The 22,313-nt window shown below is 35.3% G+C and overlaps 2 protein-coding genes across 4 annotated transcripts in view; one reads left to right on the plus strand and one right to left on the minus strand.

The window, feature by feature from the left end:
• Positions 1-22,313, minus strand: part of PDS5A (PDS5 cohesin associated factor A) — a 128,044-nt gene that overhangs the window by 40,851 nt on the left and 64,880 nt on the right. For all 3 annotated transcript variants that reach the window (XM_015096447.3, XM_042251323.2, XM_042251324.2), the window contains exons 10-18: positions 17,456-17,550; positions 15,847-15,992; positions 13,544-13,695; positions 12,298-12,411; positions 10,289-10,370; positions 9,073-9,121; positions 8,705-8,844; positions 5,118-5,233; positions 1,544-1,649 (exon numbers count right to left, since the gene is read on the minus strand). In XM_015096447.3, the coding sequence (XP_014951933.1) occupies positions 1,544-1,649; positions 5,118-5,233; positions 8,705-8,844; positions 9,073-9,121; positions 10,289-10,370; positions 12,298-12,411; positions 13,544-13,695; positions 15,847-15,992; positions 17,456-17,550 (1,000 nt within the window). The remainder of the gene's footprint in view (positions 1-1,543; positions 1,650-5,117; positions 5,234-8,704; positions 8,845-9,072; positions 9,122-10,288; positions 10,371-12,297; positions 12,412-13,543; positions 13,696-15,846; positions 15,993-17,455; positions 17,551-22,313) is intronic.
• On the plus strand, positions 17,984-18,568 carry LOC114115304 (large ribosomal subunit protein eL21-like). Its single transcript, XM_027970940.3, has one exon. The coding sequence runs from the start codon at positions 18,022-18,024 to the stop codon at positions 18,502-18,504; it is 483 nt and encodes a 160-aa protein (XP_027826741.2). The 5' UTR covers positions 17,984-18,021; the 3' UTR covers positions 18,505-18,568.

The following is a 22,313-nucleotide window of genomic DNA, read 5'->3' on the forward strand; positions in this document are numbered from 1 at the left end:
ACCGACAGCCCTGGTCCTGTTTTCTTCCTTACCTCTTAGTCTATTCTGATACTGGGAATGTGGGAAATGTGGCTCCTTTTTCATGGGAGTGAAATGCTAACACTAGGAACAAAATGCTAACACTAGGCTTTATTTCGCTGGCAAAAGATAACCTATAAGAAAATATTTTAAGTGAAATCCATCACAAAAAATTTACTCATAAGTAGTTGTTATTGGAAAATTTTAATCATGATTACAAACATAAATAATTGTTCCCTTTATTTATTAAGACATAAGTTCTAGGCTATCCTTAAGGAATTTCCAGCAAGTTAGAGATACTGTGTCTACAAAGTTTACCTTCCATGAAGCAAAAACAATTTAGTCAGCATGACACATGGAATAAGGCCTAAAAGAAAAATAAAGAGGTAGGGAATGGAGTATGTAGCCCTCATTAACTTATTATATAAGCATTTTTAAAACTGATTATAAAGTGGAGAGAGTATCTCATTTGGTAGGATTCAGAGTGATAATATTTACTTATGAGGTTTTAAATATTCAGAGAAAAATGAGGATTTAAATTTGAAAAGCTGAATCAAACAACCTATTAAAAATGTTTGCCTTAAAGATGATTTTCCTCTGTTTAAAAAACTTTTATTTCCACCATGTGGAACCAATCTTGTCTTCCGTCACTCCTCAAAGCAATACTTCTAACTACTCAGGCTACATCCACAATCCCTAAAACATGCCCCAAATTATTCTCTTTGATGATGCTGTGCTCCCCCTCTAGACTAAATTATGGCTTTTACTAATTGTCCAATTCTCTGACCTCTTTGGCAACTGTTTACCAATTGTTTTTAAAAAAAGAATCCCAATCAGATAATGATGTATTATAGTAATTCCTGTGAGCAATCCTACTAACCAATATGCAGGTTATTTGAAAGGTAAGACTAAATCAGTTAGCACATACTGTTATAAGCATAGCAGGCATGCATATGATGAATGAAACAGCAAAACTCCAAAAATATTATTTTATAATGTAAAATAATTACATTAGTATAATTCAGAAAACATGTCATTTTTATAAAATGTTGTATTACAAATTTTAATCTTTTGAATAACTTCCAATGAAATAAAGCCTGACCCTTGCATATCTTTAAGGTGATTCATAAAAACTGCAGAATACATATGGAATCTAGAAAAATGGTACTGATGAGCCTAGTAAAGAACAGACTTGTGGACACAGCTGGGCAAGTTGAGGGTGGGAGAAGTTGAGAAAGCGGTATTGACAAATATATACTATCAGGTGTAAAACAGTCAGTGGGATGTTGCTAAATAACACAGGGAGCCCACTCAGCCAGGTGCTCCATGATGACCTAAAGGGGAGGGACGAGGAGAGGGGAGGACAGCTCAGGAGGGAAAGGAGATCTCCTTTCCCTCCTGAGCCTTCCTATATATAATTATGACTGATTTGCACTGTTGTATAGCAGAAACCAACACAAAATAGTAAAGCAATTTTCCACCAATTAAAAAAAATATGACTGCAGAAAAACTGTTTCAAAAATACCTTAAGAAGTTCAAGTCCTGAACGAATAGCTGTATCTGGACTTACACCCTCCTCTTCGTCATCTGCTGTCCCTTCTATTGATTTATTCATCAGTTTTACCAGTGCACTATTAAAATAAGACAATCTAAATTAGTAACACTACTAGATTAGTAACTGTATCTTAACTGCATTGTAGCAGACATATACAGACTCTATTAAACATCAAATTAAATATTTTCTGGAAGAAAAAGTTATTCTGTGATTTTTTAAACTTCCCTCTCTACATGACAAATGAGCTTATTTTAGTTTATTCTCCCCATCCATGTTTAACAGTAATTCTAATGAAAAGCAACAAAACTGGCAAATGTACCAGAAATATGTATTTTTAAGTATAAGCAATGTAATATTCATATCCATAAATGGAGATCACTTGTAATTTTAAGAAAAATGTTAGGATGGCAGTTGCTAAATGGACAAATGAGAACTCACTCAAAACAAAAAGCAAATAGTAAACACATAAATGAACAAAGGCATTGAATTAATCACATAATTAATTTACTGAACCACTAATTCCACTCCTAGAGATTTATAGCAAAGAAATTGAAAGCAATTCATGAGAAGCATTGCGCTCTCTCTATATATACACACACAGAATCAACAATTTAAAAGTATTTAATGTTCAACATTATTAGTTTTTCAAATACAACTAACCACCACAAACTAGAAATTACCTGGTCAACAAGATACTATTTTAAGTTAAAACAAACATGATCTTCATTCTTGAGATTTCATTTCCTCATTAGTGATGTCCCAGTACAGGCAAAGATTCAACAAACTTAGCTTTCACCCTACCTCAAAACAAACCCCCTTCCCCATTAGGTGTGTGTGTGCTCAGTTGTGTCCAATTTCCATTAGAAGTCACTCCTTATTCACCTCCAACTCCTTCGGCCCTAAGCATCCTCTGATCTACTTTGTGCTGCTATATAGATCTGCCTATTCTGAATACTTCATAAATGGAGTTCTCAAGGTTCATCTTTCCCTGGGTCAGGAAGATCCTCTGGAGGAGGAAATAGCAACCCACTCGAGTGGGCTACACTCCATGGGGTCATAAAGAGCTGGACATGACTGAGCACACACACACACATATGGTACCTCCATGCATAACTTTTGGAGGACTGTCAAACTGCTTTCCAAAGCACCTCCAACATTTTACACCCATTAGCAAAACATGAAAGTTCCATTTTTTCTACATTCTTGCCAACTCAACTTTTTGATCACAGCCATGCTAGTGGGTATAAATAAAGTGGTGAATCACCGTAGCGATATACACATAAAACAACTGTCATCACCACAAAAACTTACCTTACACTTCTTCTGTGGTTAATTCCCTTTTCCTACTCTGGCATTAACTGATCAACTTTCTTCCACTAGAATTTTACCTTTTATAAAATTTTATATACTTTGTGTTTGACAACTTCTATGTGACATAATGCTTTTGAGACTCCTCCATGTTGTTGCATAGGATCAGTGTGAACCACTGAATGAACCTCCTCTCTATTCCTGGTAAGTATTTCATTGTATAGATCTACCACAGTTCAGTTCAGTCGCTCAGTCGTGTCCGACTCTGCAATCCCATGTATCGCAGCATGCCAGGCCTCCCTGTCCATCACCAACTCCAGGAGTTCACTCAGATTCATGTCCATCGAGTCAGTGATGCCATCCAGCCATCTCATCCTTGGTCGTCCCCTTCTTCTCCTGCCCCTAATCCCTCCCAGCATCGAAGTCTTTTCCAATGAATCAACTCTTCACATGAGGTGGCCAAAGTACTGGAGTTTCAGCTTTAGCATCATTCCTTCCAAAGAAATCCCAGGGCTGATCTCCTTCAGAATGGACTGGTTGGATCTCCTTGCTGTCCAAGGGACTCTCAAGAGTCTTCTCCAACACCACAGTTCAAAAGCATCAATTCTTCGGCACAGTATTTTTATCCAATTACCAACTGATGGACTTTTGGGTATTTCCACTTTAAACACAAGTAGCGGTGGTGGTTTAGTTGCTAAGTCATATCTGACCCTGTGATCCCATGAACTGTAGCCTGCTAGGCTCCTCTGGTTGTGGAATTTCCCAGGAATGACTACTGGAGTGGGTTGCCATTTCCTTATCCAAGGAATCTTCCTGACCCAGGGATCAAACCTGTGTTTTCTGCATTGCAGGTAGATTCTCTCACTGTTGAGCCACCAGGGAAACCCAAAGACATAATGATGTCTTCCTTTCTTATATGCAAATGTCTAATATTGGGATTCCTGAGATGAGACAATGTTGAGATAATCTGATGCTAAAACAAACTGCTTTTAACATCACCAACACACTGTTAGTTACATATACGTCAACACTTTGTACAGTCAGTTATTGGAAAAAATGTTTTGATTTTTGGTTATGCTGCATCCTTGTCGCTGCTCAGACTTTTCTCTAGTTGCAGAGTGCGGGGTTACTCTCTAGTGGTGGTACAGACTTCTCATTGCGGTGGTTTCTCTTGTTGCAGAGTATGACCTCTAGGGCATCTGGGTTTCAGTAGTTGGGGCATGAGGGCTCAGTATTCTACACTTCCTAGGCTCTAGAACACAGGCTCAATAGTTGCGTGTCATATGGGCTTAGCTGCTCTGCAGCATGCGGGATCTTCCCAGAACAGGGATCAAACTCTCGTCTCCTACACTGACAGGCAGATTCTTAGCCGCCAGGAAGCCCCTGTATAGTCGGCATTTTTAATTTCAGTCAGTATCCCCGAGTTTACATAAACTCGTGTCCATCGAGTTGGTGACGTCATCCAGCCATCTCATCTTCTGTTGTCCCCTTCTCCTCCTGCCCTCAATCTTTCCCTGCATCAGGGTCTTTTCAAATGAGTCAGCTCTTCGCATCAGGTGGCCAAAGTATTGGAGTTTCAGCTTCAGCATCATTCCTTCCAATGAACACCCAGGACTGGTCTCCTTTAGGATGGACTGGTTGGATCTCCTTGCAGTTCAAGGGACTCTCAAGAGTCTTCTCCAACACCACACTTTAAAAGCATCAATTCTTCAGTGCTCAGCTTCTTTATAGTCCAACTCTCACATCCATACATGACTACTGGAAAAACCATAGCCTTGACTAGATGGACTTTACTGACAAAGTAACGTCTCTGCTTTTTAATATACTGTCTAGGTTGGTCATAACTTTCCTTCCAAGGAGTAAGTGTCTTTTAATTTCTTGGCTGCAGTCACCATCCTTTCATATATTCTGTTTTCACATATCTCAAGTGAAGGGTTAAGAAAACTCAAAGGCTGATGATAGCTATAGATTTTCTTATGTTCTAGGTTTTCTTTAATGAAAACATACAAGCTAAAAATAAACACAAGATTTCTTTTAAAAAAAATTAAAAAAAAAAAAAAGTTATGAAACAAACCAACGATCAGAAAAGGAGCCTGTCTTTCTTTCAACTTGAATGATACCTGATATAGGTTCCCTGTATACCTTTTTAGGTCTCGTTGGGGACCCAGAATTTAAACTTACAGCACTGTAGTTTCATATTATATTTTATTATGAATGAATATAATTCCTAGTTTACCTGATGGCTTCTGAATCAATGTGCACAGGTGCAATTCTTTCCAACAGAAATTTGACCATCTCTAGAAAAGGATTTGTTGGCTGCTTAGGGTTGGCAAGTTTCCGGGCTATTTCTCTCTATAGGAAGGAAAAGAGTTTCACTGTAAGTATCATCCTTTCATGTTTTTCAAAATAAAAATGATCCTAGGCATCAAAAGCATTTAAGGATTCAATATCATCAGATGTAAAAAAGAAAAAAAAACTTTCTCTGCTTTATACCCTGACTAAAATGATATACTCATTAGGCAAGCACTAGAAAATCTAGATTGCAGAGGGAAAAAAGGGGGGTAACATGGTATGATTTATGCCTTTTGTCATATTTCTCCCATGAAATTACTACATAGTAGACAATCTTGAATGCTTTTTACAACTGATATTCATTTATTTATTTAATGGCTGCATTAGGTCTTAGTTGCAGCATGTGGGATCTAGTTCCCTGACCAGGATCAAACCTGGGCCTCTGCATAGGGAGTGTAGAGTCTTAACCTCTGGACTACTAGGGAAGTCCCTTTAGTCTCTACTTTTGAAAAAATTAAAACAATTTATACTGTCATGGGCACATTTCATTGGTATACTTCACAGTCTGAAAAAACTTTTCTTTCGGACAACAATTTTTTTTTTTAACGAGGAGAAGACTTTTAAGTGTATAAAGTTTTTCAGTTCTGGAAGATCATAGTTGAGTTCAAAAATGGTGACATTATATCAAAGAGCTCCTGTAAGAGAAAAGATATTATTGCTGAAAGTTTCTAAAGAATATAAGGATTTAATGATTGTAAGAGACTGAATCATCCAAAGACAAGGTTAAATTTATTATGTGTTGGGTACTAGAGAAAGAAATTTACATTAATAACAAGGCTTTTCATTGAGTATCTCTGATGAATAAGTGAAAATGTTAGTTGAGAAGATAAAGCAGATTAAAAGTGCTTTCCAAACTATAAAGCAATGTAACAAATAATAGTCACTCTATTTATTAGTTTTTTCATGGAAAAAAAAAAATTTAAGGCAATGTGTCCAAGGGGATCAAGGAAACAAATTTCTGTTGTACTTTCAGTAACAAAAAAAAATTAATTAATTTGGCTTTGCTGGGTCTTAGTTGCAACACTCGGGATCTGGTTCCCTAACTAGGGAATGAACCCGGGCCCTCCTGCATCGGTAGCAAGGAGTCTTAGCCGCTGGATCACCTGGGAAGTCCCTCAGTGACACAAATTAATTATGAAGGTCATATTAAATTAGATAGCATCCATGGTTGCTATTAGAGTGTAAAAATCCCAAAGACTGAAATTCAGAAGAAAATTTATTAGTCACTACGAAGTGCTTGATTTATTTTGCAAGTAGTAATTTACTCAGCAAAATTTCAGCATCTGAGAAAATAAATATTTTAGTCAGTGCTTATGTCCTTATACCCTTTGCTCTATACTACAGATACACATTTAAAATTAATTTTGTATTATCTTTTGAAATCAGACTTACTTTGTGCAAGTCTTCCTAAAGAGGGGATTTTCTCCCACTTGGTATAAAACTTACTTGCTTTAACATAAGATAAAGTCAGTGATTGTTTAACAACAACTATGCCACTGGAAAATTGCTAGGCAAACTATATAGTCAGTATTAAAAAATAGAAGAACTAGGCATTAGAAAAGAATTATGGTATTACATATAAGCACAGGAAAAAGAGTAAATCACATTTAAGCACAGTGATAGCACTATATAAAATATACCAATGTATATAAATAATGATATATTTAAGTAGTTCTTCAAACTACATTTTATGGATATAATATTTAGGTAATCTCTCACAACAATTATTTTTAAAAAGTCTATCTGTCATAATGATAAGTGTAAGCTTATACTGGGGATAAGCAAGAAGCCAAATTAGTATGTGGCAAGTAGGCAGCAACAAATAAACAGTTTCCTTTACACATTCAAAAAAAAAAAAAGACTTTCCACATCTCTACTCTCCTGCTTCCTACCATCAAATCACCCTGAGATGTTTTCCTTGCATCTGTTTTGCATATACTTTCTGGATTTGGAAGCTCTTAGATATATTTGTTCTGACAAATAGCAGGAATCACGTTACTTTCACTTTTCAAACTCAAGTCCTATTTTTCTCAGACCAGAAAGTACCACTTGATTATTCATTCTTAAGATTTGTATTTCTTGAGCAGTATTCAGTTTGTATGGGTTCTTGCAAATGATGAAATATATAGAAAGAACACGGTCATGGGTCTATTAAGATCTGGACTCTACCTGAAGCTCAGTCACTAGCTGTGAAACACTGGATGAGAAACTTCACCTCTTTAAAACGTAATCTTTATCTGTAAAATGAAGTGGTTAAACCAATTATCTCTATGATATTTTTCAAGCCATTTCGTTCTATGATCCAATTATATTAGTGGATACCCAGCAGAACACAGTATTCTGGAACTGGAATTCTAAATACCAAAGAAGTAAATGAAACCTTTAAATGTTCTCAGCAAACCATCCCGTTCAGAAGTGCAAAGAGAAGGTTATTTTGGGCACTTGTGACATTCACATCCCTAGGTACAATGAAAGAATCCATTGCTCTCTTCCCTAAACTGGCTTCCTCCCACCTCTTCCTAATTACTACTCTTTTAAGATCCACTTAAAGACCCTATATGCCTACTAGACTGAGGGAAAAAAAAAACATATTCTATGCTCCCAAATGACTTTGTATATACATCTGTTTATAGTCCTTATCCCTAATCACATATTTAAATAATTATCTTTTTAGAGCAAAGTTAGACATAAATAACTGAAATGATTTTCTTTCTCTTATTCATCTGTACAGGCACAGTGTTTGTGATATATGTGTAATATTGTATTGTGTTATTTATGTGTAATACTGTCATATATGTGAAATAGAAATTTATTAATATTAGGTAGGATACCTATATCCATATCTATCTATATCCTCTTAACAATCCTGTGAAGTTGCTAACATTTAGAGATGAAAAAAATGAGTCTCAAAAATACTAAACAACTTGCTAAAGGTCACACCAGTAGTAAATGGTAAAGATGAAATTAGAAACTGTCTCATAAAATAGTAAATAAATGAATGAATTTTTCCTTGGGTATTTGTCAACAATTTGTTTTCTATAAAATAGTCTAAAAATAGAATGAAGACAAAAGCCTAAACAGGAATTACCTTGTTTATAAATGTGTATATGGCAACTTAACTATTGCTGATACACTGACAAGGGTTTTTCCTGTGCTGATACATGGGAGAATACACACACACACTAGAAAATTGTTATTTATCTAATAAATGTCTGCTAAATACAAAGCATTTTATCTTGCTCAATTCTTAGGACCAACTCCCTGGCTTGCTTCTCTAGTGTTTTTCCTGGAATTTTGACAGGTAAAGAGAACTAAGTATATCTGACCACAGATATACTCCTAGGTAATTCAGAGCTCACAATATTGTTACATTCACACAAATAAAATAATTTATGTAAAGCAGATTTTAATGAAATCTAAGTTTCTATAAGCAAAGCTAGAAGAACAAATACAAAAGTATAATTTACTAACCACACAGACATCTGCCTGTTTGCACGAACAGGTTGGACTGATTAACAACTCCAACTGAGACCGCAGTTTCTCATCATCACCGAGAACTTGGTTAAATTTCTTCACAAAATCTTGTGCTTTCCCAGGATCAGGCAAATTCTCTAGAAGATTAAAAGAGAATCAATACTGCAAAAGAAAAACTACTAAACTAAAAACCAAGCTGTCTTAAAAAATACTGCTGTCCTACCAAAAGATAAGACTATATGGGTCTTAGAAATAAAATTATTAAGGACTATTTTTTCCTACTAAATAAGTATTAAGCTGATAGTTCCACTGGGTAAGTTATTTGATGTCTGCTATATACCTACAGAGTCAATAAACATACTCACTTGCTATGGTCATCAGTTTTCCAAACATAGCGGAACAGTTAGCTTCTGACTGAAATTTAAAACAGAAACAAATGATGTCATACGTGCTAACAAAATTTCATTAAGAAAACCTACAGTCAGTATTGTACATCTTCTTAAGCTAAAAAAATCCATCACAAAATACCCAGTAGGAAATGGCTTATCATATCTACAGCCTATGTAGATAACAAACAACCATGGAGTAACAACTATCAAACTAGTGCAAACAGAAGGAGAGGACATGCCAGCAGGAAGATATCTTAAAAATTTTGAAAACTGTATAACTTTCATAGGGAAATTATCTTGTCAGAAAACAGAACAGAAAATAATGAAAACAATTATCATATCAAAATTACTGTGAAACTATACACCAAAGAAAATCAACTAAAAATGTGTAAAGTAGAAAAAATTTCTTTCAGAATAGTTCTACTAGCTATTCTGTGGCCCATTAATTAATGTATCACCTTCCTTCCTACGGCCCTTTCCTCCATTACAAGAGTACTATTTTATTAATGAATCTGTATGATCCCATGGACTTCTTGCTTTTGTTAAAGTTTTGTTGGATCACAATCGTGCCCATTCGTTTACGAACTATCTGTGACTGTTTCTGCACCACAGAGGCAGAGATAAGCAATTCGAGAGACTGTATGGTCATTTATCAAAAAAAAAGACAACACTTGCGTTAGGCATCCATGACCACTGAGGGGGTCTCTGTGCTAAGTACACCTACTCTAGCAAATATGTTTAGAAGCATTTATAAGAGATTATTTACGTTTCTTTTTTCAACCTTCAGAAAATGCTGGGCAGCATTTCTTTGTTAATTTGACTTTGGAATATTCAGAGGATTGATACCTGATTTGATACTGATGCTACAATGACAGACCAAAAGTCAAAGAGGAAAAAAATTTGACTTCTAATATAATTTTATACTGAGGTTTAATTCTAATTATTTAAAAATTGATAAACTATAAATTCTTAGTGTCAAAATACTTGATATACTAGAAAACACCATTTCTGTGCTCATGGTGAAAAATAAGATTTTTTTTAATATTCATGTGAAATGCAAATTTATCTTGGATAACCACAGAAACTGACATTTGGAAAATAAAACAGCTGAGATACTTTTGCTTGCTTCATTATACAGAAAAATTAACAATTTTAAATTAATACTGTGAATTTAAACAAATCATGAACCTACTGTAGGCTGCTTGTGCAAATCCAACAGTTCTCGTACATGACTTCTAAGCATGTTCTGACACTTCCACATTTCATTGAGAGCTCTGTAAATAAAGTTATAAATATGAAAAATATACATAATATAACAATACTGGTAATTATTCAACTTTACTACTTTTCTCACTGCATGGTATAGATACACCATTCTTCTACATCTACCTAAAATTTAAAGCTTCAGAAAATTTACTTATTAGGATTAAGATAGTTTGGTTTAAAATAGTAAACATAAGGCTTCTTATGAGAGAACATATTTGAGAAGTTTTCAAGGATGAATAGGATCTTGCCAGGTAAACTGAAGGAATTCAAAGACATTCTAAGCAGAGGTAGCCAGAAAGTTCTGCTATAAACAAAGAGAAAAATGTCATTAAAGTACATGGCACACACAGGGACGTGAAAAAAATTTATAGGCTTGGAGCACAGAACGTGAGTGGGGGAGCATAAGGAAGCTGGAAAGTACTATAGAAAAGGATCAGATCACGAAAGGCCAGGCTAAGGAGGTATGCAGGAAATAGTGCAGATGGCTTAAAAAATGAATTTCTTAGAAATGATGTAGATTCAAAACATGCCAAATTTAAATTGAGTTTCTTTACTCTAGATTCTTTTCTCTCTGTGATAGCAGATTTTCTTCTCTTACAAACCCACTCTGTAATTTCAGGTGCTCAAAATTAGTTTATTTCTGAGTACTCTTTGCCAAATGTAAACAGAGATCAAGACCCGTGGCCTGGAATTTACTATCTACAGTGAACGTTACGAACTACTTGCAAATCCTTAAAATGATGGCTAACGTCTTCTAATAGGGTATGTTACTCTGTGGCCTTTCTGCTGAAACCACAGAATCTCAATCCAATAATGAGGAAACACTGAATGAACCCGAACTGAGAGAACATTCTATGAAATAACTGACCTATGCAACATTGTTCTGAAAACTGTCAAAGTTATAAAAGACAAAGACAAACTGAGAAATGGTTCTAAATTTAAAAAGACTAGAGACATGATAATTAGACATGCAACATGTAATCCTAGAAAGGGAACAAAAATCCATAAAGGACATTATTTGGACAACTGAGGAAATTTGAATACACATTGGATTATACAGTATTTTATCAATATTAAACCTCCTGACTCTCATGAAAGCACTCTAGTTATATAAAAGAATATCCTTGTAATTAAGGAATACCTATGTATTAGATGTAAAGGAATGCAGTGTCTGCAAATTACTATCTATGGATCAGAAGAAAATACGTATGTAAAGTATGCACAAATGATAAAGTAAATGGTCAAAAATTAGGAATTTCACTAAATGGGATTTTAAAAGTTGTGTTATTATTTTTGAAACTTTTCTGTTAATTTGAAATTATATGAAATTAAAGGTAATATATATATATGTAAATGTAATAGCTGAGGTTCTTATTCAGGAGAATCAGAATTCTCAATGAGAGGGTTATTTACTTTTTTAAAAGCTTTATTAAAGTGGAATGCCCACAGATTCTAAGTGGCCTGGGATAGTTAAGGTTTATGGTGGCTGTCTGAACAAAATTATTCATAGTGCCTTCTTTCAATCTCAAAAATACCTGTTTTGACAATCAATCATACAATTATTCTACACAGAAGTGATTTGGACATGTTCTCCTGACAAAGAACCAGTTCTTATTTCTTAGGCTTAGTATGGTAAACCTCCAATAAATGTGATTTAGATCCCAGTCAACAGGTGCACAAAAGATAATTTTGACATGGGGACTTCTCTAAATTCCTGAAACCATATTGCTCAGTTGCCAAATATACCTATGCATATAGGAATATTTTTGATTTTAACTTACTTGAATTTACATGATAAAATTTTCTCTATAAATATTTATCTGAGATTCTTGATTCAATTAGAAGAAGCAATAACCCTATCAACAGCAGTTAATTAGAAATGATTAAATAAATAATTGTATAAAGTATTCAAGAATCATTAAAAAAGTAACTTACTTGACAGCATTTGGATCCAAACTAGCATATAAATAATACAAGCATTTCATTCTCTCTTCTGTTTCCAGGTTGTGGGGGACAAGATACTGAGCAAAGATTTTCTCTACCAATAGTCTATGAAGCAAACAAACAAAGAGAAAAAAACCCCAAGTAACAAAATTATTGTTTTTCAGAAGCAAAAGCCATTTTATATTTTAACCACCTCATGCAAAGATACCATACCAATGGTGATACCGATGTGTGCAAATAAATGGAAAAGATCAGTATGTGATCAATGCTTTTCCTTGCAAGTATAGTTATTTTTAAATTTAGAGCTACAGTTATTACTTGTGGCTTTATACTTTGTCAGCCTGAAACATCTGTTCTAAAAGGGTTATGTTATATATTATTCCTAAGAACAGGATGCTAAGGCTGTTCCACCTGTTAGTCATCATCAGTCTGGAGCTATCAGAAATTATTTAACATTACAAATGAAGCTACGATCAAGAATTACTAATTTTCAAAAAATGTATCAATTTCCTCTGATTATAGTCTGGCTCCTTTCCCATGTTGTCATTTTGTAAAATCAAGGTGATCTTCCTTCATCATCCTGAAAATCAGCTTCTCTCATGCAGATCTGTCTTCACTGCACATTCTAAATTTCTTACCATATTTAAATATCCTCTTGCTAAGCTTATATTTATTACTCAACATCATTGGAATAAGGATTCTTATTATAAGGATTGTAATTATAAAATTATTCTTATTTAATCCTTATTAAATATAAGGACTCTTCATTAGCCAATGAAATACATAATCAATGTCAAAGTAGTCAGTCTAACTCAATAAAACACTGTGAAGTATTTTGCAAAAAAACAAAATTATTACTGTAATCCAATAGAGAATTATGAGTAACATTCAGAAAAGGAAAACAACATAAGTTCTCATCTCAAGAAAAGAATTTTCTATATATGGGGATGGAAGTTAGACTTACCAGGTGATCATTTGGCAATATATACAAATATAGAATCATTATGCTTATACACTTGAAAGATAATGCTATACGTAAATTATGCCTAAAAAAACCAATTATTATGCTAACTGATAATTCTGACTATAGTCTTATTTAAACATGATATGTCTAAACACGCAGAAAGTGATTTCTGAACTTAGAAACTAAGTACTATGAAAAAAATCAAACAGAAACCATATTAAAAAATTAAAAGCACTTATATATTCATCCATTTTACCAATATATGGAACTCACTTGTCATCGATGCTATTCTGATAATATATATGCAAAAGTTTGTCCTTTATCCAGGTGACTTTCTCTGCAGCTTCCTTTCCTGCTTCACCATGAAGACAGTATTTCTTATAAAGCTGAGCCAGACCCATCATAGCTTCTTTTCTTACTCGCCACTAGAAAATACAAAATTTACTAGATGAGCTAGATACCAAATTTTAGTATAACTGGCAAAAATGATTTCTTCCAATAGGTTGCAGATTTAGTGTGCATAGATTAGTATAATACTTATTTTCATAAAAGACAAATCACTTAAACAACAATTTTGATTATGTTTCTGTTTAGAAACCAGACTAGTTTCCAAATTATCCAGTGCCAATACTACTAGATCACCTATCAATTTTTTATTTTCTTCAAAGCCAAGCAACAATAAACCTTACAAAAAATCTTATTTGATTCTGTCTAAAAAAAAATTTGGCCAAGTTTTAGGAGTGATTAAAAAATAACAGAAAGTGTACAATTCAGTTTACAAACAAAAGCTGAATCATCTGGAATGTTCTTTCCTAGTTATATTCCTTTTGATATTAACTCAGAATAAGAAGAGCAAAATTGGGGCGGGAGGTTGGAGAGAGGTTCAAGAGGGAAGAGACATATGTATACCTATGGCTGATGCATGTTGATGTATGGCAGAAACCAAAATAATACTGCAAAGCAATTATCCTCCAATTAAAAAGAAAAAAGAGCAAAATTTGGTATCAAAATCTTAGAATTATAAAGTTGGAAAGCACCTTAGTGATAGTCTTAAGTGAATTTTATTACTTTGTAATCAAAAGGGCAAATCAATTACCTAGTCACACCCTAATCCATGAAAGACTCTGGGAGTTAAAGAGATTGGAGGGGTTTAAGAGGAGGGAAGAAAGGTGATCAGAGGAGGGTGGACAGAAAAAGAGATTATAAAAATCTAGAGTCAGAAAGACAAAAGAACAATATAATAATAACCACAAGGTACTTATCTCTAATAAATCAGAGTATACTTATCTTTGGTTTATTTAATACCTTCTTGAAATTTTCCTGGTATACTTTTCTCAATTTTAGATTATTTAGTAGGTGAAATGAAACTGTTCCCATATAGCAAGTAAAAGATGCCTTTTGACATTTCTAACATGAAACCAAAGAATGTAAGCAGCGAAATCGAAGATTTCAATTCATCCCCACTTTTTAGAGAAAACAAAATTTAGAAAGGCTATACTTTAGGTTATTTAATTCATTACACCAAAATAACAGTTCCTAAAACGTCCAGTAGGCGTTATTAAGACCATATCATACAGTCTCAGTTAGCAAGAATCATTTACTCAGCTCATCCTGAAATTATAAACAGATACTGACAGAAGTAGAAGTGAAATGTTTCTAAAAGGAAGAAGTAATAAAAATGGCAATACTTGAAACCTGGTTTGGGGGCTGGGGAGGTGGTAATTAACAACTAAGCAATAGGGAGTGTTATTTCATTTAAATTAATGCCAAGGGGGAAAAACTCTTCAGATGGAGAATGACACAGCTCAACAAGTTAAATGGTGTTTATATATCTCTGCCTCCTATGACTATTTCAAAGCAATTTAAAGAATGCATCTTGCTATATATTTCTATAGCAAGATACTGCTTTTCTATCTTGAAATTATAGCTAAACTGCATTAGTTTCAGGATGGTAGGAGATTTTTAAAACTGTGCTTCAAATAAAATAGCACACTTTTAAAGGCAACCTTTGTTCAGCCTGCCTTGCCTATATGTCTCTTATGGTTGACACTATTTCTTAGCAACTATTACTGTTCTTAGTACTACTTTCATCAACCCACATTTTAAACTGCATCCACATACAGGAAATTACACAAAGAGTAATGACTAAACATCATTTTGATGTTTAGCTTAGTATAGCAATATGGAAACACCACTTTTATAGGAAGTATGATATTCCAAGATAGGTACTTCTGCAAATGCTAACTATTAAGGAACCAAATGGTGATGATCACTATTCTTCTGAAACTCATCATGTAAGTGAAAAGGTAAAACAAACCTTTAATTCTGCTGCTCATTTTGTAAAGGTGAGCTAAAAAACCCATACTGAAGATATGAAAAGCTATAGAATCCAATGTATTCGTTTGTAAAAATAATGAAAAGTTTGCCAGAAATATATAAATTTTGAGCTCTTTATATTTGGTTATTGTATTAATTTGACTTTCAAGATAACTTTAAATATAAAATGATTTCTATTGTATTTTGCTAACAATGTAAACATAGTAAATTAAAAAAGAATAAAATTCCTCAGGTTTTACCCGTTTGTCCAGTGTTCTTTCTCTTACAAAGCCAAGTAGCTGATCATTCACTAAGGCAAGGTCTCTTTTGGCAGCAGTTATTATAGTAACAATAACATCATGACGAATAGCTTCTTCTGGATCATGGGATCGAACTTTCAAATATTCTGAAACAAAAAAAATTAAGCTAAATGTAAGCTATAATATTCATTATATTCACAATAACAAAAAAAAACCCTAATGCTTTTATGTCTATATTAAATTGAACAATTGTAAAATGAGGCGTAAATTAAAATCATTCAATTTTTGAGGTGGCAAGTACATAGTAACAAAATAAACTATATCATACTATTTGTTACTGAAGAGTTACATGTTAATAAATAATATATCAACTATTATGGAAAAGTCAAATCAATACCTGATTTGAAATCAAAACAGCACCTGATTTATACAATACATATTAAAAGACTAAAAAAAAAATACAATAAAAGTTCTTATAGCATTATACAGTATAAAATAACATTCTATGACCTCTAAACAAAATCCTAGATAATTATGATACGAACAAAGTTATTTCCTCTCCTTTGGCAAACACTTTATTTTTGGAAAAATTGATAAAAATTTGGTAAAAAATTTATTTTTGTTTGTGCTGGGTCCTTGTTGCTGTGCAGGCTTTTCTCCAGTTGCCCACGCAGAGGCTACTCTCTAGTTATGCAAGCAGAGGCTATTCTCTAGTTGCAATTCTTGGTTCTAATTGTGGTAGCTTCTCCTGTTGTGGAGCATGAGCTATTAGGGTCATGGGCTTCAGCAGTTGTGGCATGTGGACTCAGCAGTTGTGGCTCCCAGACTCTGGAGCATAGGCTGAGTAATTGTGGCACACAAGCTTAGCTGTTCTGTGGCATGTAGGATCTTCCTGGTCAGGGATTGACCTGTATCTCCTGTATGGGCATGCGGATTCCTTACCACTGAGCCACCAAGGCAGCCGGTAAACAGTATTTTGATTGCGGTGGTTTAGTCACTAAGTTGAGTCAGACTCTTGCAATCCCAGGAACAGCAGCCTGCTAGGCTCCTCTGTCCATGGTATTTCCAAGAATACTGGAGTGCACTGACATTTCCTGATCCAGGGATCGAACATGAGTCTCCTGTACTGCAGGCAGGTTCTTTACAGCAGAGACTCCTTATACTGAGCCTGAAGCCCAAGTACTTTGATAGAAGCAATTTATTTGTTACAACCAAATAAGTAGGTTTAAATGCTTTATTTCAAGTGAAGAATGAGAAATTCTACTAATCTATTTCAGAAGAAATCACTTATCTACTTATCTTAAGGCGTGTTACTATACTTAATTATCACAGAGATATAATGATTTGTGCCCAAACTGGAACTCACAGGAAGAGTCTACTTCTTTAAACTATCATTTCAAAAAACTTCAAAGGATTACAATGTGAAGATTTCAAACTTAATTTTATTGTATAAACATGAAATCACTTACTAGTCCATGACTGTTAAGAGATCTGAAACAGTGTGCCAGAGTGAAACCTATTCAGAAACCGAAGTTAAAGTCAAAGGCCATGTTTAAAATATATTTGTGTGATTGTGTTCATATTTCAATAGACCAGACACCTTCCTTACCTGTGAGATCCTTTGCTAAATCTGGGTGATTCATTAAACAGTGACTGGCAAATTTCACACTTTCTAATCTCACAGGAACATGAATGTCATTAAATCTATACAGAAAAAGATTGCTAAATATTAGTCATGAGGCAAAATAACTATTTTCAAATAAGGTACATCAACAGTACATAAGGTATATAAACAGTACATAAATATCTATTAAAAAAACAATGGTTACTGATTAGAAAATATGCTGGTTATTAAAATGACAGTTACATCATTCTGAAGGAAGAATATAAATTAAAAATTATATAATTTTACAACGTTTTCAACAACAATTTTTTTTACAACAGGATTTTCACCATGCTAAAACAAAACAGTGTAAAACATCCCCCAACCCAAACTATGTATATTGGAGAGCCAAAAATTGTAGCTTAAAATTATGCCACAAAACAAAAAATAAATTTTCAAAATGCACAAAATCTATCTGAAAAAGTTTACAGGAGAAAAATGCTAGAAGAATGTGAGGTAGAAAGCAAGGGGAGCCCCGTCTCTCCCCCGGCCCCTCAGGCTGATTCGCCAAGATGACCAACACAAAGGGAAAGAGGCGGGCCACCCGCTACATGTTCTCCAGGCCTTTCAGAAAACATGGAGTTGTTCCTTTGGCCACATACATGCGAATCTACAGGAAGGGTGATATTGTAGATATCAAGGGAATGGGTACTGTTCAAAAAGGAATGCCCCACAAATGTTACCATGGCAAAACAGGGAGAGTCTACAATGTTACCCAGCATGCTGTTGGCATCATTGTAAACAAACAAGTTAAGGGCAAGATTCTTGCCAAGAGAATTAATGTGTGTATTGAGCATATTAAGCACTCTAAGAGCCGAGATAGCTTCCTGAAACATGCGAAGGAAAATGATCAGAAAAAGAAGGAAGCCAAAGAGAAAGGGACTTGGGTTCAGCTGAATCGCCAGCCTGCTCCACCTAGAGAAGCACACTTTGTGAGGACCAATGGAAAGGAACCCGAACTGTTGGAGCCCATCCCCTATGAATTCATGGCCTGATGGGTGTAAAAATAAAGACCTGGACTGTAAAAAAAAAAAAAAAAAAAAAAAGAAAGAAAAGAAAGCACGGGGAGACCCAGAGATAAGTACACACAATACATGTGTCATATTGCCTCACAGCAAAAAAAAGTTTCATGTGGCTGGAACCAACTTGTAATTGCCCTTTTTGCTGTTGCTGTTTAGTTGCTAAGTCATGTACAATTCTTTGCCACCCCACTGACTACAGTCCATCAGGCTCCTCTGTCCATGGGATATCCAGATAAGAAGACTGGAACGGGTTGCCTTTTTTTCTTCAGGGGATCTTCCTGACCCAGTGCTCAACCCCATATCTGCACTGACAGGCAAATTCTTTACTGCTGAGCCACCAGTATTCAGTTCAGTTCAGTCACTCAGTACTGCCCGACTCTTTGTGACCCCATGAACCACAGCATGCCAGGCCTCCCTGTCCATCACCAACTCCCAGAGTTTACACAAACTCATGTCCATTGAGTCAGTGATGCCATCCAGCCATCTCATCCTCTGTTGTCCCCTTCTCCTCCTGCCCTCAATCTTTCCCAGCGTCAGGGTCTTTTCAAATGAGTCAGCTCTTCCCATCAGGTGGCCAAAGTATTGGAGTTTCAGCTTCAGCATCAGTCCCTCCAATGAACACCCACTTCAAAAAGCATCAATTCTTCAGCACTCAGCTTTCTTTATAGTCCAACTCTGGCATCCATACATGACTACTGGAAAAACCATAGCCTTGACTAGACGGACCTTTGTTGGCCAAGTAATGTCTCTGCTTTTTAATATGCTGTCTAGGTTGGTCATAACTTTCCTTCTAAGGAGTAAGCGTCTTTTAATTTCATGGCTGCAGTCACCATCTGCAGTGATTTTGAAGCCCCAAAAAATAAAGTCGGCCATTGTTTCCCCATCTATTTGCCATGAAGTGATGGGACCAGATGCCATGATGTTAGTTTTCTGAATGTTGAGCCTTAAGCCAACTTTTCACTCTCCTCTTTCATCAAGAGGCTCTTTATTTTTACTTTTAAAAAATATTTCTTTATTTGGCTGAGCCAGGTCTTAGTTGCAGCATGTGGGATCTAGTTCCCTGCCCAGGAACCGAACCCTGGTCCTCAGCATTAGGAGCACGGAGTCTTAGCCACTGGACCACCAGGGAAGTCCCCAAGAGGCTCTTTAGGTCTTCTTCACTTTCTGCCATAAGGGTGGTGTCACCTGCACATCTGAGGTTATTGATATTTCTCCCAGCAATCTTGATTCCAGCTTGTGCTTCTTCCAGCCCAATGTTTCTCATGATGTACTCTGCATACAAGTTAAATAAGGAAGGTGACAATATTCAGCCTTGACGTACTCCTTTTCCTATTTGGAACCAGTCTGCTGTTCCATGTCCAGTTCTAACTGTTGCTTCCTGACCTGCATACATGTTTCTCAAGAGGCAGGTCAGGTGGTCTGGAATTCCCATCTCTTTCAGAATTTTTCAGTTTATTGTGATTCACACAGTCAAATGCTTTGGCATAGTCAATGAAGCAGAAATAGATGTTTTTCTGGAACTCTCTTGCTTTTTCCATGATCCAGCAGATGTTGGCAATTTGATCTCTGGTTCCTCTGCCTTTTCTAAAACCAGCTTGAATGTCTGGAAGTTCACGGTTCACGTGTTCCTAAAGCCTGACTTGGAGAATTTTGAGCATTACTTTACTAGCATGTGAAATGAGTGCAATTGTGTGATAGTTTGCGCATTCTTTGGCATTGCCTTTCTTTCAGATTGGGATGAAAACTGACCTTTTCCAGTCCTGTGGCCACTGCCGAGTTTTCCATATTTGCTGGCATATTGAGTGCAGCACTTTCACAGCATCATCTTTTAGGATTTGAATCAGCTCAACTGGAATTCCATCACCTCCACTAGCTTTGTTTATAGTGATGCTTCCTAATGCCCACTTGACCTCACATTCCAGGATGTCTGGCTCTAGGTGAGTGATCACAGCATTGTGATTATCTGGGTCGTGAAGATCTTTTCTGTGCAGTTCTTCTGTGTATTCTTGCCACCTCTTCTCAGTATCTTCTGCTTCTGTTAGGTCCATACCATTTCTGTCCTTTATTGAGCCCATCTTTGCATAATACCCATTCTACTGTTTTCCTGTATTTCTTTGCACTGATCACTGAGAAAGGCTCTCTTATCTCTCCTTTCTCTTCTTTGGAACTCTGTATTCAAATGGGTATATCTTTCCTTTTCTCCTTCGCTTTCTGCTTCTCTTATTTTCACAGTTGTTTGTAAGGCCTCCTCAGACAGCCATTTTGCTTTTTTGCACTTCTTTTTCTTGGGGATGGTCTTGATTCCTGTCTCCTGTACAATGTCACAAACCTCTGTCCATAGTTCATCAGGCACTTTGCCTATCAGATCTAGTCCCTTAAATCTATTTCTCACTTCCACTGTATAATCATAAGAGTTAGGGTTACAGGAAGAATTTAATAAGTATGAAACTCACTATGTAAATTTAGAACTTCATATAAGGATAAGCTGAGTAACTGGAATTTTAAATTTATTGGGCAATTTAAAAATATTAATTTTAAATAATGTGATTTTATTTACTTATTTTTTACCTTTTAATTTCCTCTACCCATTTTATTTTTTCCTCTCTCCACCTCCCTTTCTCTATGGCAAGTGTTTGTTCTCCTTAACTGTCTTTGTTTTGTTATGTTTGGTCATTTTTTTTTTTTGGATTTCACACATAAGTGAAACCATACAGTATTTGTCCTTCTCTGTTTGACTTATTACCTTTAGCATAATTCTAAGTCCATCCATGTTGTCCCAAATGGGATTTCCTTCTTTATGGAGGGGTAAAATTGCACCATGCATGTATATACCACATCTAGTTTATCCACTGGTCTGTTGTTTGGGCAGCTGGGTTGCTCTCCTGTCTTGGCTATTATAAATAATGCCGGAGTAAACATGGAGCTAGCGCATCTACTGTTTTCTTCAGATAAATACCCAGGACTGTAACAGCTGGATCACATGATAGTGTCATTTTAAATTATCTGAGGAACCTCCATACTGTTTTTGATAGTGGCGGCACCAATTTACATTGCCACCAACAGTGCACAATGGTTCCCTTTTCTCCACATCTCTGCCAACACTTGTTATTTGTAGTCGTTTTGATAACAGCCATTCTGACAGGTGTGAGGTGGTATCTCACTGCAGTTTTGATTTGCACTTCCTTGATGATTAGTGATGTTGAGCATCTTTTTTTAAAAAATATTTATTTATTTTTAATTGATTGATGATCGGTTTACAACATTGGCTTGATTTCGGTCATACATCAACATGAATTAGCCAAAAGTATACAAATATCCCCTGATGTTGAGCATCTTTTCATACGTCATCTTTGGAAAAATGTGTATCAGATCCTCTCCCATTTTTAAAACAGGTTGCTTGCTTCTTTGATGTTGACTTGAATGAGGTATTTATATATTTTAGATATTAACAGCTTATCATGTATATTATTTGGAAATACCCTCTCCCATTCAGTAGAATTGTTCATCCTAGTTCTGTGAAAAAGGCCATTGGGATTTTGATAAGGATTGCAATGAATCTGTTGATTGCCTTTAACAATGTTAATTATTTCAATCCATAGACAAAGTGTATCTTTCCAACTCTGTGTGTCACCTTTAGTTTGGTTTATCAGTATCTTACAGTTTTCCAAGTACAGTTATTTTGCCTCCTCAGGTAGGTTTATTCTGAGGTATTCTATTCTCTATGATGTGGCTGTAAATGGGATTATTTTCTTAATTTTTCTGATAGTTCATTGTTAGTGTAC

Source organism: Ovis aries, chromosome 6, assembly GCF_016772045.2.
Source record: "Ovis aries strain OAR_USU_Benz2616 breed Rambouillet chromosome 6, ARS-UI_Ramb_v3.0, whole genome shotgun sequence".
In the NCBI taxonomy this organism is placed as follows: Eukaryota; Metazoa; Chordata; class Mammalia; order Artiodactyla; family Bovidae; genus Ovis; species Ovis aries.